The 15,488-nt window shown below is 45.1% G+C and overlaps 2 protein-coding genes across 3 annotated transcripts; both read left to right on the top strand.

Moving 5' to 3' along the window:
- Positions 1–370: 370 nt before the first annotated feature.
- Positions 371–9,145, top strand: LOC114785651 (uncharacterized). The gene is made up of 8 exons (XM_028972115.1): positions 371–581; positions 1,413–1,571; positions 1,662–1,744; positions 1,830–1,905; positions 1,999–2,173; positions 2,873–2,961; positions 5,699–5,899; positions 6,153–9,145. The coding sequence occupies exons 1-8, from the start codon at positions 561–563 to the stop codon at positions 7,857–7,859; spliced, it is 2,511 nt and encodes an 836-aa protein (XP_028827948.1). The 5' UTR covers positions 371–560; the 3' UTR covers positions 7,860–9,145.
- Positions 9,146–10,694: 1,549 nt separating this feature from the next.
- On the top strand, positions 10,695–14,186 carry LOC114785702 (zinc finger BED domain-containing protein DAYSLEEPER-like). Of its 2 annotated transcripts, none has more exons than XM_028972222.1 (4): positions 10,695–10,834; positions 11,162–11,397; positions 12,050–12,711; positions 12,908–14,186. In XM_028972222.1, the coding sequence occupies exons 2-4, from the start codon at positions 11,224–11,226 to the stop codon at positions 14,001–14,003; spliced, it is 1,932 nt and encodes a 643-aa protein (XP_028828055.1). In that variant the 5' UTR covers positions 10,695–10,834; positions 11,162–11,223; the 3' UTR covers positions 14,004–14,186. The 2 variants fall into 2 exon arrangements, with proteins under 2 accessions (XP_028828055.1, XP_028828056.1); XM_028972223.1 differs by having other exon boundaries at positions 10,713–10,834; positions 11,203–11,397.
- The last annotated feature ends 1,302 nt before the right edge of the window (positions 14,187–15,488 follow it).

Here is a 15,488-nt window from a genome sequence, read left to right as displayed (position 1 = left end):
GGCGGCCACATGGTTAAAACCGCTGGGTTCATCTCGTAAAAGGCATGGGACGTGAGGGAAAGGGCTCCAGAAGTGTACGTGCTGCAACCAGGATGAGCGCCTCAAAAATCCTGATGAATCCACAGGAAGTGTTGCACCAAGCAGGGGTTGTGTGAAGTCGATCAAGACCTTCAAGTATGCAGCAAATTGTCGAGTTTACTAGCTGCTTAATGCGGGTGCTCACTTGTTCGTTTCGGCTTCTGAATTCGCACCACTGGGTTTCTGCCGCCGACGAAATGTGTTTCTGTTCCTGCGCTCGCCTGGACCCCGGTGCAGGTGCAGTTGCTGTTTCTCGCCTCCCGTCCGGCTGGGGGCGCTGTGGCGACGCGCCACCGTGGCACGTCACCGTTCCCGTTGAAAAGGAAACGGTGGTGGCGGCCCCAGCGGCAGCAATTATCGTCTTTGCGCAGACATTTGTCTTGTTTTGGAGTCCCGCGTCACGGTTCTGGAGGAGCGAAGAGGGCGTCGGCGGCATGAAGAGTTCCGCCGAAATACACTGAGCCGTAGAAGAAGATACCAGGATGGACGCGGTCGCCCTGCACGTCAGTACCGTTTCACTCTCTTCGTGGCCCCGCTTTTTATGTATAAAAAACCCCGCAGAATTGTAACTTTCACGGCTGCGGCGAGACAGAAACACCAACTAACGGCGACGCACGCTGGCTAAAGCCCTGGGCGGCGTGACGTCACACGGGACGTGTCACGTGTGCGATGTAGGAAAACAACGCCCGGTGGCAAATCATTTACATTTTACAGCATTTATCAGACGCCCTTGTCCAGAGCGACTTACAATCAGTAGTTACAGGGACAGTCCCCATCCCGGAGACACGTTAAGTGTCTTGCTCAGGGACACAATGGTACTAAGTGGTGTTTGAACCTGGGTCTCCTGGTCCATAGTCGAGTGTCTCACCCACTAGGCTACCACCACCCATAATTCAGATAATCCACAAACATGACAAAAAATCTCTATTACAAGACCACGTGAAATGCTGGCTTACCCAAAAAGGAAGTTCCTGTTTTTAGTGTATAACTAATCATTTATTGACATTTATTACAAATTCCGGTTGTGTATTCGACCAGACTGAATTTGTCCATTTTTGTTGCTTGTTTAGGTTATAAGATAATAAGATCATCTTGAAAATGTTTTTTTTTTCCTCATTAATCAAACGACAAACTTCCATTAGTGAACACAGCAGAGTTGTATTGGAACTCAAGATTAATTGTTGCGTATTTCATCATTTACAGACATTTCCGTCATTTACAACACGAACGATATCCAGACTGAGGGCTTTTCTAAAAGGCCTTTAACTTTTGAACGATGTTTGAGGTTAAAACGCTACGTACGACAGTGACTGTGCTTCTGTGTCTGTTCTCAGTGTGAGCTGGAACAGTTTGAGATTCTCCAGAATCACGTGGCGAAGGTTAAGGAGAGGCATGCCGAGTTGCTGCGAATGCTGACCAAGCAGACGGACGCAAACTGGGCCCTGAGACAGCAGCTGGAGGAGAAGGAAACCCAGCTCGCCGAGGCCCATCAGGTAGCAGTAACGAGGAATTCGGGACTTATGAACGCGTGTCAGTGCATGCGTGTATGTTAGTATTTAGGCAACGTGGTGTGTAACTTGCAGGCGATCGGTACTCTGAGGGAAGACATGAAGATAAGGGACTCCGAGATCCAGGCGCTCCAGGAACAGCTGAAGTGGCAGTTGAGGTAGGAACAAGATGCATGGATGCACCTCAAGATAGATATATAGACACACACACACATGTACATATGTGTATTTTGGCGTCTGCAGGACTTACCACTTCCAGAATGAGGGTTGCTCACAGCAGAGCAGGAAAACTGAGGTCGTAACCAGCGCTGAAATCAAGGTTATAACTCCTCCAAATATTTTTCTTTAACTTTCTATCTGTCTCTTATAATAATCTGTCTCTCAATTTCTGTAACTTTTCCTCCTGTTTCAGGAGCACACAGAGTTTAATGAATGTAGTGACACAAATAAGTCACTTGACGTCCATGCGGTCAGCTTGCCACAGGATCAGGAGATGTTTCACCACGAAGAGGTGGAACATCACCAAACGGATGTGCAGTTGAAGCGAACCGTGAAGGAGGAAAAAATGGAAGATGATGCCCATCTTGGTAGGTCATGTCCTGTTGAAATGAAAGAATTAGTGGTTATTACCCTCATGTTTGGGGCAGTGGTGGCCTGGCGGTTAAGGCAGCGGCCCCGTAATCAGAAGGTTGCCAGTTCGAGTCTGAGGTGCCACTGAGGGCGCCTGTCATGGCTGCCCATCGCTTACCAAGGGTGATGGGTTAAAAGCAGAGGACATATTTTGTTGTGTCACCGTGTGCTGTGCTGCAGTGTTTCACAATGACCATCACTTCACTTTCATAGTTATATATTTAATAAATCTCTGTTTACTCTCGATACAACACATCCATTTTCGACATTTATGCAGCCCGTTATGTACCGTTTTTTTTTTTTTTAGTCGTGAGCAAAATCTGGTCTCACTTAACCATTCCTGGTTTAAGTGCCATACCTGCGGTGCTTTTATTTAAGGGTCATGAAGAACTAAGCTGGCAGCACTTGCAATAGTTACTGGTACGCATGGTTTTTAACTTTTATGTGCATTACCATATTTTTACATTGTACCGTAGCATTTAAATTTTTTTTTACGGTGTTACTACTGTATAAATCAAGCCATCGTAAATGATACAAGTGTCAGGGTAAAATGTGGTTTGGATCGTGTGTGTAGAACGCCCCTATGAATTGCTTTTAATCAAAGAGGTCAGACATTTTACCAATCCCGGTGGAATCACTGGTGTCTTTAACTGCAGATGGAGCTGCGATCATACACCCCACTCTGCTGCGTGTTCAGAGGTCGGCCAGCCAGGACAGTCCTAACACCAGCGGTCAGCTGTATATGGTAAGTAGGGCTCTTGTTAGTCTCTCCTAACCAGTTAGCTTTTACTCCATTTTGTAGCTCCTTAGGGGTTTACCCTTTAGCGTTCTGGTCAACCAATTGGTCGAGTTCATTTTGAGGCCCTATATGTAACTGAGGCTTTCACTGAAATCGCCCTACCTCATTGAGTCTTTTCTACCAATGGGTTTACATCTGTAATTCCAAAGAAATTGTGACTTAATAGGATAGACCTGTTTAAGACAGGGGTTCACAGGATGTTAGCAAAGAGTTGAGCTTGCTATATAAAGAGAGCTCTTTTTGACAAAATAATCAGAGGTAGGCATACTTTTTCAACATTGTACAATGTCAAAAGGTTAACTAAACATTATATAATAATATTATGAAGGAAAGATAATGTTATGAGGTTTAAATTATTTTTTTTAAAACACATGTTACCAAACGGTTGATTTGTCCATTTATAATAATGGCACTGATACAAAACTAATATTGTTGAAAATTTTCTTTTTACTGTAAATTCTAATGATTTAATATAAAAACATTCCATATTGACCTATTACCATGTCCCCATTTTCCTTAATTTTGATCAACGTATGCTAGATGGACACATGGTTTATGGTTCAAGGACACACACTTCTCAGGCTCTGATACCAGAACAGCCACAAGATTCTGATGCTGATCTGAGCGATGATAATAATCATCCCACACAAGAGGAAGATGAAGTTTCTTTTGAGTCCATGAGTGAGGAGGAGATTCAAACCACGAGCACATCGTCTCTACCACCACCCCAAAAGAAAAGACGTAACGGAAAAAAAATTTCAGTAACTAAACCAGTTGAAACTCTTGAGCAAAGCTCATCTCCAGACCCAAGGAAAGCTCCTCGCAGAATCTGGAAACATGAAGACATCAATGAATTCAATGTTCCTGATTCTGTATTTGAAGCTCCTGATGCTGTGAAGACACCTTTGCAGTATTTCAAGACACTTTTCACAGATGAGATGATTCAACATATTTCTAACCACACAAACCTTTACTCTGCCCAAGAATTGGGGGATCCAATCAACTGTAGCCCTGAGTTGACTCTTCATGGGGGTTTTCAGCTTCCCAGCCATGGAAGATTACTGGCACCATGATTCCCGGTACAACATGATAGCTGATATCATTCCAAGGAAAAGATTCAAGCTCCTATGCAGGAGCCCAGACGCTTTTACAAAATCCGCCCCCTTTTTGAGATGCTTCGCAAGCAATGCCTTCAGATTCCATCTACTCACAAGCATAGTGAGGATGAAGTTATGGTGGCTTATAAAGGCACTAGAGCTGGCACACTCCGCCAATACATAGCCAACAAACCAGACAAGTGGGGCTTTAAACTGTTCTGCCGTGCAAGTTCCTCTGGCATCATTCATGACCTATTGCTCTACCAAGGTGCATCCACATTCTTCAATGTCCCTCTTACTGAGGAGGAACAAATGCTACCTCTTGGAGCCAAAGTCGTGACAACATTATCAAAAACCATCACAGAGCCACAGCTCTCAGTTGTCTTTTGTGACGACTACTTCACAAGTTTTGATCTGATACAAAACCTCCATACAAATCTGGGGGTCAAATGCATTGACACTGTCAGACCCAATCGAATGGGTGGAGCTACACTCATCACAGACAAAGAACTGGTCAAAAAAGGTTGTGGAGCCTTTAATTTCAGTTCTGCTGAAGGGGTTCTTGCTGTCAAATGGTTTGACAATAAATGTGTCAACCTTCTAAGCAACGCACGTGGGATCATGTCCACAAAAAATGTGTCAAACGATGGAGTAAAGAGGCCTGCACAAAGATCGATGTCCCATGCCCATCACTGATTCAATCACCATATGGGAGGCACTGATCTATCAGACATGCTGGTCCACATGTACAAGACTCCAGCAAAATCAAGGCGATGGTATTTTCCGCTGTTTGGCTACATCCTCGACCTGTGCATCGCAAATGCCTGGCTTGTGCACAAGAGGGACTGTGCTCTACTGAATGAGAAACCACTCTCTCTCAAAAGGTTTTGTCTCGCAGTTGCACACAGTTTGATGCAGGTGAACAAGCTTGTATCAAAGGTTGGTCGACCGTCCTCTTCTTCTCCACCTCAAGTGTTGCCTCAGCAGAAACGCTACACCCCAAGACCTTCACATCCACAACGAGAACTTGGGACAACTGCCACTTCACTCTGACAACCGGGGCCGATGTAGCCTCTGTCCGAAGGGAGTGTCAAGGTGGAAATGTCAGAAGTGCAAAGTGTTTCTGTGTCTGAATGCCCACCAGCAGTGCTTTGTTGCATATCACCAGAAATAAAGAGATTGCAGATGTAGTTGGTTCTGTAGCACCACAACTCTCTCGTACCTGTTCAGTCTATTCTGCTGCTAAGTTACAGAAGTTTATACCTGTTTTATTAAGCTTTTAAAAATATTTTACTTCGAATGGAAATCTCAACCGTTTGGTAGAGGCTTGTGTTTAAAAAAAACTATGGAGTTTTTTTTAAATAAATAAATCTGAACTTTGTTATTGTTCTAAAGGAATAAAAAATGCAAAGAGAACATTTTTTGATTGCAGTTTTCTTGGTGGTGAATTTTACAAGGTAGTATTTAAATGATGAAATACTTTTAGAATACTTCGGCTCTAGTATAAAAAAAAAAAAACATGTTTTTTTGTTTGTTGTGTTTTGTCTTTTTTTGCGGGCACTGCTGGTACACTGCCCCCCCCCTAGTGGTACGGTGGAAGTAGATCAGCACACGCAACCATGACTGAGTATGGTGCTTTTGCGTCGTGGAAATATAAGCATCATTTTTCCAACTTTCGGCCAAAAAGTGGGAAATCGTTTACAGTTGAATGCCTGTTGTGCCTGCCATTAACAAAGACATTGTCAGCGTCAAAGGACACAACTTCTAATTTAAAGAAACATCTTGAGGTAAGCAGCCTTTTCAAGTAATATATATATATATATCAAACTAGAGATGACCAGCTAGCTTTCTAACTCTTGTTGGTAGACGCTGATGACCAGCATATTAAACACAACTTTGTGCAAGTGGAATTAACATTTTCTAGTGTTTTATTTGATGGTGAAAGCTCAAAGTACTGGTTCGTTTGGTAGGTGAATATGTTTAGAATTTCACAAAGAAGAAAATAGGTTTAACTCCTCTTTATTTTTGCCGTTCCACCAGAGAAAACATGCTGCCGTGTATAAAACAAGCCAACCGAAAAGAATTCTCTTGGACGATCCAAGCACAAGCAGCTCGGAAGTTCAAGAAGAAAGGCCACTGAAGCAGCAAAAAATGGACACTGCGCCACACCCCTGCTCCCAGAACAAGGTGAACGGTCTGATTTTGCGTTTTGTCGTCGAGGACGTGCAGTCCTTTTCTGTTGTGGAGCTGCCTGCTTTTCAGGACCTGGTTGAAGGAATAAGTGGCGGGAGGAAGGTCATGTGCCGTAAAGGCTTGGCGGCTAGGGTTGAAAAGGCTTTCCAGAAAATGAAAGAGGTCTTGAAAGAAAAGCTTAGCGAGGTAAAGTACGTCTGCACGACCGCGGACGTCTGGACGGCCCGCGGCCGCAGCTTTTTTGCCGTCACCTGCCACTGGATCGAAGAAGAGGACCTAGTTAGAAGGTCCGCAGCCCTCGCCTGTGCCAGAATAAAGGGGCCCCTGACGTACGCCGTCGTTGCGGCTAAACTGCAGGAGATCCACGCGGAGTACAGCATCGGCGGGAAAGTGCAGTGTACCTTCACCGACAACGGGAGCGCCTTTGTCAAGGCGTTCGGGGAGTTTTCTCGTGACGAGGAGGACGGCAATGAGGAAGGTTCGCTCTCGTTTGAGGATCTGGGTGTGGCGCTTGATAACGGCGGCGACGAGCGCCCGGAGCCGCGGTTCTTCCTGCCGCCGCACATGCGCTGTGCCTCGCAGACGCTGAGTCTGATTGCCTCCGAGGACTTGAAGAGGGCGATGTCGCAGGAAGCCACGCGAAAGCTCTACCTGGGCTCCATGGCCAAGTGCTCCGCGGTGTGGACCCGGGCTCGCGCGTCTGGCCAGATCTGGGAAGGGATTGGGAATACGAAGCCCTTCGTCCCCGCCGCGGCGCGCTGGAGCTCCGAATTCGCCGCCGTGCACAGGATCGCGTCCCTCGCCGAGACGCGGCTGAAGGAGGTGTGCGAAGGTCTCGGCCTTCCAACATTCCAGCCTCACGAAATGTCGTTCCTCAGGGAACATGTCGACGTCCTGAGGCCGCTAGCTGTCGCCCTGGAGCTCCTTCAGGATGAGCAGAAGTGCTTCCTGGGCCTGGTCCTGCCCACGCTCCTTACGTTGAAGAGAAAGCTTTCCGAAAAGCAGCCCCACGTCCGCTTTCACGCTAACGTTATCCGCGCTATTACCGATGCCATCGACTCTCGGTTCAAAGACCTGTTCTCCAGCCACGATGCCCAAATTGCGACAGCCACACTTCCGCAGTTCCGCTTGTGGTGGCTGTCCGGAGAAGATGAGAAAAATGTCCGTAAAGCCCTGTTGAGCGAAGCCTCTCACATGGCACCCAGGACTCACGACTCCGCTGCTCCGGCGTGCTCGGAGAGTCCGGAAGAGGACTTCTTCTCTTTCGGCCCTGGCTCCAAGAGTGGCCCGCAAAGAAACGCGCAGGACGAACTTGCGAGGTACCTGGAGAGCTGCAACAAAAACCTGGATTCGTTGACCAACTTTCCCACCGTGAAAGAGATATTCCTCAAGTACAACATGGCGCTGCCGTCGGGCGCCACCGTCGAGCGCCTCTGCGTCCGCGGCGGAGACCCCTTCACGCCGAATCGCTGCCGACTGAGCGATGTGCACTTTGAGCAGGTCCTTTTGCTGCGATACAACGGTCCCATATCCTCCCTTTTGCTAGAAGAATGACAACCAAAAAGCATTGAATTAGTAAAAGTATTTGCGGGGCTTTTCCACTTTGTCCGTTTTTTACGTATATGTGAACGTATATTACGTATAGTAAAAAAACGTAACAAATTAAAACCATAGTTTGGTCATCATGATCGGTACCTATTCACGGCTTGTCTTTCGTACAGTGTCATTGTTAATGATTGCATAGTTCGTCACGCAGGGTTTTGTTTTAGAAGATTTGGAGGTCCCTTTTTATTTGGGGTGATTTTAAGAACGATTAAATGTATGTAAATTTTGTTTTCATCAGCTTGAGGTCATAAAGTAAAAAGTGCAGGTTTTGCTGCTGCTAGCTGTGAATCTACAACAGCAAACATGGACATTAAAGAAAAACCCCGATCCACGAAATGCCTGAAAAGGCAGCGGAATGATGGAAGCTGTCCCCCCCCCTTAGACGCACCCTGCACTGACCAAGGCCGAGCAGGGAGGGTTGAATCCTTAGAACAGTAACGTTTCATACGCCCACAAATATACGAAGGTTTCTATGGAGTTCATCACTCGTTCGTCTTCTCACCAGAACGAGAGATTTTCAGGTCACCAACTCATCTGGTGCGGGACAAAGGGGAGTATGGGGAGAAATATGATCGGCACACTGTCGGGTAAACAGTGGATGCTATTGCCCTAAATATTGAAGGTTTTATGAGAAATTGTTGTAACACATTCATAAGGAGGAACAAATTCACTTATGAACTTATTTAACTAGTCAAACAATCTTTTATTTAGAAAAGCGCTTTTTTTACTAAGAACATTGGCACAAAGCACCTTTCATTGCAAGATTACTAGATTTAGTAATTTGGTAACTTCCATATTCTGTACTTGTTTATCGTGTCATGAAACAAAGACAATGAATCTTACTGTAAAATTTTCCCAATCACTTTTTTGCAACTTGCACATTGTCTTCTGATGCATGCATATGTAGCACTTTTACATTTCCTTCTTTACTTTACTCCTACTTGATGCGAATAATTACAGATTGTTGATCACTATAGTATTGATCGAGTTTGTAACGTTGGGGTGATTTTTTATTTTTTTTTCATATTGACTGGCCATAAGATGTTCAGATGTGATTACATTTTTCATGTAGCTATTTGTACAGAAGACTGTATGGAATACAGTATACTGTTCATGTAGAAGGTGTGGATCCCCACCGCTTCTGTTAGAACGATTGATGGACACTAGCTAATATATGTGCTTTTTTAGTGCTGTTGTAATTGTTTGCATTTAACTGTGTTTTTTTTTTTGTCCTGTATTCGATGTGTTTGTCTTGATATCCAATGTTATTTTTTTATTATTCTCTGTTCAGTTAATAAAAGTCAATAAAATATCAAATAAATGAACACTGGAGAACTCTGGTCTTTCATGTGTTGTCCATTCATATCGGTTTTCACCACCCAGAAATATTTCAAAAGAAAAGAAGGATACAGTGTTTTTATTGTATTCTGAATACATATAATTTCTATAAACATCAATGGAATACACAATTGAATACTTCACATTCAGTCTTCTACTCCGTCTTCTAAGGCAGTGAAGTGTCACTACATTTGATAAACTCTGCAAGTCCATGTCATTCAAAATCAGCAATATGGCACTGGTCAAGATGCATCCATGTAGGGATAACCCAGGAACCTACTGGTTATTAATGTTTTGTAATCATGCCTACATGGCATAAGCACTTAGCTGTAGAGTAGCTGGGAGAACCACAGACCAGCCCCCAAAAGACAATCCATATATCACTTCACACCATACAGATCCTGTAAAGCCAAACAGAAGCGAAGAACGGAGGGTTTGAAGGAGCACAAGTGCTTGAGCGAGGCGTGGGACCAGCTCTTTGGGTTAATCACCTGAGAGGTTAGAATAAAAATAAATCTTGAGGAACTTGCACATCATTTGCGGTGATAATATGTTTTTCTCTTGGAAACGCCCTGGGTTACAACTATGATGATCTGGGTTCAAGACCTGGTCCAAATCTCTGGTCCCGGCTCACAAGTGTCAGTTGTCCAAATGTGGCGATGGGATTAAGAAGCACATCAGATCCGGTCCTCTTTCTAGTGTTCTGGGTGGGCCAAGTCTCAAAACAGGGAACCTCAACTCATCCAAGCTCAAGTTCTCCAAAAAGGACGAGAACCCTCCTGACGTACCAGCGATAGGGCCAGACATCCACATTCTTTGTAGATTCAGAGGATACAACTTGAGTTTCCTCTCTAGTAACTTTTATTGACCCCCCGTTTGCAGTAGATATTCTTGCTTCCTGTTGTAAATTAATATTTTTTTTCAATGATTTTGATCAAATCCCTTGGAGTCTTTCAAATATCATTTACCACAAAACCATGTTTTCCCACAGAGATTCCCCACTTCTTCCTCAGCCTTCATTGGTCAAAGACCTTCTTTCCTGGGCCGGCGGTGCCGGATGAAGGAGCGTATCGTTACGAAGGACGTGATTTGTCTCCCGAACAACACCCCTTCCCATAAAGGAAAGTGGAAGGTGCCGAGAGGCCGGGAGCGGGAGAATTTTGCCGCGCGGGGGCTGATCGGTAAACTGCACATACGCTCCGGGTGGTCCGCAGACTGTGTGCGATCGGAGATCAGCGCCCTCTTCCAAGATGCGTTTGGCCTGCGAGACGAAATGCAGTTCACGTTCCTCCAGGTAAGTTCAGCCGCTCTCGCCTTGTCTGCTGGTTCGTGTCCCCGACCGCGCCTTTTGTGCATTTGTGTGTAGTGTTTGCCTGGGTCCCGCTTCCTCACGACGACACTGACGTCCCACGACGTGCCGTGGAACGGGTCCGAGGTCCTCCGGCTCTGCGGGCAGGGCGCGCTGTACGTCCTGTCGGAGTTCATCCTTCCGTTCGACGAGGTAGCGACACCAAGCATGTCACTGGCTGCACGGTCCTCTGGTTACGTCAGATAGCGGTGCTGAGCATTCCTCACCAGTGGAAGAGGTGAGTGCTCCTACTTCCTTCAGGGCTAGGCTTAGTTGTCACCTTTACATCACGTGACAAGTGGGAAGAGTCTCACAGGCCAAACGTAAGCCACAGAGAACAGACCTCTAGATGAGTAAAAGATCCCGGACGCGGAAATTTACTGCCGAATATCTCCGTCGTGCTGGTCATGTGACAATGACCATAACAAAATATGTCACGTACACTAAAATGTCTCTTTGTTTCTGTTGACAAAAACGAGCCGAGATGTTAGTTCCCTTCGTTTAATCGTGTCTATTTTTATTATGCAGTATTTCTGTTTCCTGTGTCTCCCATCTGGTCGCGCAGATCACGCCACCTCCTCAATACATATTCGCGGAATGTTTTAGATTTCAGTGGTGGGTAAGCAGATGGTTGGGAGAAAACGAAGACGCGACCTCTGGAAACATTTTCTGTACAGACAAGTGGAACGGAAAACCGAGTGCGTGGTCAGAACCAATGGGGAGAAATGCGGCTACAAAATATCTGGGAAAAACACCACAAACCTCAAAAGACATCTCAAGGCATTCCACCATGACATTGAGGTAAGTAAAGACATTACCGTAACGTTACTTTCTATTTTAGAAAACTGTGGTTAACATGTCATTATCAGCAATAGATGTCAGCCTGCTGTCTTTAGACGTTTTGGAGAAAATGATATTCCATAAGCATGGACACCAACATCCTTTATGAGAAGAGGTCTTATAAGATATATGTGGGTAAAGGGAAGACTATGAGGGCATTTTAGCAAGCTAAAGCTAGGTGAACGTGAAGTGATTGTCATTGTGAAACACTGCAGCACAGCACACGGTGACACAACGGAATGTGTCCTCTGCTTTTAACCCATCACCCTTGGTGAGCAGTGGGCAGCCATGACAGGCGCCCGGGGAAGGTGCTTTGAACCGGCCACCTTCTGATTACGGGGCCGCCACGGCTAGGCCACCACTGTAAATTGACAATGACAAGTCACTCCAGAGTTGTCTTGAATCCTTGCCAGGCTAGTTCCAATCCACGTTGTGAAATAATGTTCTTGTGGATGTTATTATATTATTATTATTATTTTTTTTTTTAAGAATTGTAGCTGAAATGAAAAAGCTAAATTACAACCAATAGGCCTAATAGCAGGACTTTATGCTGCTTAATATCTACAACAGTTGGATTGTAGCTGTCCTGACATGGTATCTACTCCTGTGCTAGATTCCAGAAACAGCAGTCCCATGCAAGAAGACGGACAAGCCGACCACTGCTCAGGATCTCTTTGCCACGAGGAGATACAGCGACAGTTCTTCAGAGCAACATGCCAAAGAGAAGGGGATCGCGCAGTGGGTAGGCCGCACAGGACTCCCAGCACGCATGGTCGAAGATGAGGAGTTCATCACGATGATGGCAATGATGGACAAAAAGTTTAAAGTGCCAACAAAGCTTGAAATTTTAAACTTGATTGAAAAAATGTACAATGAAGAGAAAGAAAAGGTCAAACAAAATCTGGCCACAGCACGCAGAATAACTACAGGGCTGGATATTTGGACTACAAAGGGGCACGCCGCATCCTTCCTTGCAGTCAGTGCCTGTTACTTCAACCCCGAGGAAAGCAAGGCTGAACACAAACTCCTGAATTTGAAGGAGATGGTCCACCCTCACGCCGCAGAGTCGATTAGTGCGCTTGTGGAGGAGTCAATGCAAGAATGGGGGATCCCTAGAGGGAAGGTCCTTACGACCATTACTGGCAATGGCAGCAATGCGGTGGCTTCGTTCCGAACATATGCAGGAGTGGCCACGACTTCTGAAGAGGAATCAGAGGTGGAGGAGCACGACAATGCCAATGATGACGATGAGCATCGGGAGGGCGGGGGTGACAGGTCTGTGTATGAAGCATTTACACAACTGGACATATTTTCTACGATTCAAAAAAGTTAATAATCCGTAGAAATGTAAAAGGTTAAAAATGTTTCTGTTTGAAACTGGTCATGATTTATTTTCATATACATAAAATCTGAAAGGTTTGTGTAAGTTAACTAGTTGAACTAATGTGATGTTTACATGTTTTCCACGTAGATATGACTTTGGAGCCATAGAGAGGACCCCATGTGTGGCTCACACAGTACAGCTTGTAGTGAACATGGTCCAGAAGGAGCCCTCAATCCGAAGGCTGTTGGACAAAGTGAGGCGCTTGGTGGACAAGTTCAGGAAGTCACCTGTCGCCACCGAGCGGCTGCGGCAGAAGTGCGCTCTGGTCCTGGCAAAAGACTGTCCCACCAGGTGGTCAAGTCTCTTTGCTATGATTTCGCGCTGTCTTGAAGTGAAGGAGCACCTCGCGGCTGTGGCTGAGTTCATGGGCTGGGACGACCTGCGGCCCAGCGAGTGGCAGGAGATCGGGATGCTGAGGGAGCTCCTTCTGCCGTTTGCGGAGCACACTAAGTCACTTGAAAGTGACACCCAATCGCTTTCCCTTGTTGTGCCAGCACTCCTTGATCTGAAGAACCACCTGTCAGAGTTTTCCCTTGCACATGGGAGAACCTACAAAGATGCCGCTACCCTGGCTCAGAAGATGCTTTCCAGCATGGATAGCCGCTTTAGTGTGTTTCTTGACATAGCAGCTGACAACTTCTCACCCCTTCCTGCTGCAGCATGCTTTGTGGACCCTTGCGTAGCTGAAACCCTTCTGGAAAACGATGACGATGAAGTACAGAAGCTTGTCAGGAGGGCCGAGGACTACATTGCTCATCTTGTGCCACGAGAAGAGCATTTGACAGATGATGAGCAAGTTGCAAATGAGGGTACAGAGGAGCCAGCGACAACCCCTGCGAAGCGGCGTCGATTCAAGCTCTTCAGTTCCAATCGTCCATCCAGGCCCAAGGCGGCCAAGACAATAAACATTATGCAGGAGATTTTGAAGTATAAAGAGGGACTGTCCGAGTGCCACCAGACCGCTGCTACTAGTGCTGAGGATTATTGGTTAACTCAGTGTTCTTCCACTGTGTTTCCAACACTGAAACCTCTGGCCTTGGACCTCCTGGCAATGCCTGCCTCTCAGACCTTTACAGAAAGGGGCTTCAGTTTAACTGGTTGCCCCACTTGTGGCCATAGGAACAGACCTATGACCATTTTGGAAAGAAGTGCTTTCCTCAAAGTGAACAAGCCTAAATGGTAGTTTTGGACCAGCTTGAACAGACAAGCAAGAAGCATGCATGTACTTAACTGTATACACACTCTGAGGGTGAAGACTTTATGTCAATATAAATACATATTTTACATTTATTTGCGCTTTGTATTGATGTGGTTTTCTATTTTTAAGTTGAAACATGTCTTGCTGGCAAATAAATGTTATAAATCAGAGTGTCTTCCGTGTCTGGAATGGATGTAGAGTATTCTTGTGTCTATAACATAACAATAATATATTAATAAGATAACCTTGTTTTAATTGTAAAATGGGTGTGACCAAAATAATTTAGTTTTCGTCTCTTCCTACTAGGCACCTGTACTATATTGACTAGGTAAAAAAGAATTGCATTACTGAAATAAAGAGGCTAAAATACTAAAATTAGACAAAAATGTCACAAGTTTTTATTGACTAAAACTAGACTAAAATAATCGACTGAAATTTGACTAGACTAAAATGGTCCTGGACGTGACGCAAAGACTAGACTAAAACTAAAAATTAGAAAGGCCACCAATTAATCTAAAAATTAGAAAGGCTATTTATCAGACACGTAAGAACCTTGACATCCACCACACAGACGCACATATATATGTGCGTGTGTGTGAGTGTGTATGTATGTTTTTTGTAATTTTAGAAATGTATCACACAGAAAGCAATGGCTGTCATGGCTGCTCACTGCTCACCAAGGGTGGTGGTTGAATGCAGAGGACCCATTTCGTTGTGTCACCGTGTGCTGTGATGCAGCGTTTCTCATATCCTAAAAAAAACAACAAAAAAAACATTCAAGTTATAGTTAAGATCACAAGTCAGAGAGATGTTTGACTCACCCACATATCCTTAGTTGGCACATTTGCCGTCGACCATCAAAAATGCCCTCACACTTCATATATTTAATTTACTCTGAGAACATGTTCTAAAGGTTTCCACATTATTAACAAAAGGTGTGTTTTGTCAGTTGAAGGACCGTCGTATCTGGAGTGTCGTGTGGATGACTGACCAGACGGGGAACAACACTGCGTAAGTACCGCGTTTTCATAGTTAGAGATTTATCAGTGATCGTTCTTCTCTTCTTTATCAACCCGGATCTGGAATGAAAGGTTGCAGTCACTTAATGTTAAATTCACATTACAACAATCCCGTTTTAAATTTCAAGCGAACACATTAGAGGAGGGTGTATTATGTAATTTAGTATAGATCTGAATATGCATCTTCTTTGGTGCGCTTTGCAGACACTGAACATCTAGAGACATCTACTGCTCAGCCAAGGAGATCCTTCAGGAGCTCGACCAAAGACAAGTTCTTCCGTCGCTCATAATGCGTTCCAGTGGAAGGACATGAACATGTCTCTTCTCAGGACCACACAGTGTCAGTCTGTAGACACATCGTGCTTCACGTGCCCTGCTTGATGTTCAGACAGGTGAAGCAGGCGTTGGATCATGTCAAGGCCGAGGTGAAACATGTCTGCTTCAATTCCAT

The sequence above is a fragment of the Denticeps clupeoides genome, chromosome 3 (genome assembly GCF_900700375.1).
Source record: "Denticeps clupeoides chromosome 3, fDenClu1.1, whole genome shotgun sequence".
Classification (NCBI taxonomy): Eukaryota; Metazoa; Chordata; class Actinopteri; order Clupeiformes; family Denticipitidae; genus Denticeps; species Denticeps clupeoides.
The sequence above is the reverse complement of the archived record's forward strand: the minus strand, read 5'-3'. Positions and strand labels throughout refer to the sequence as shown.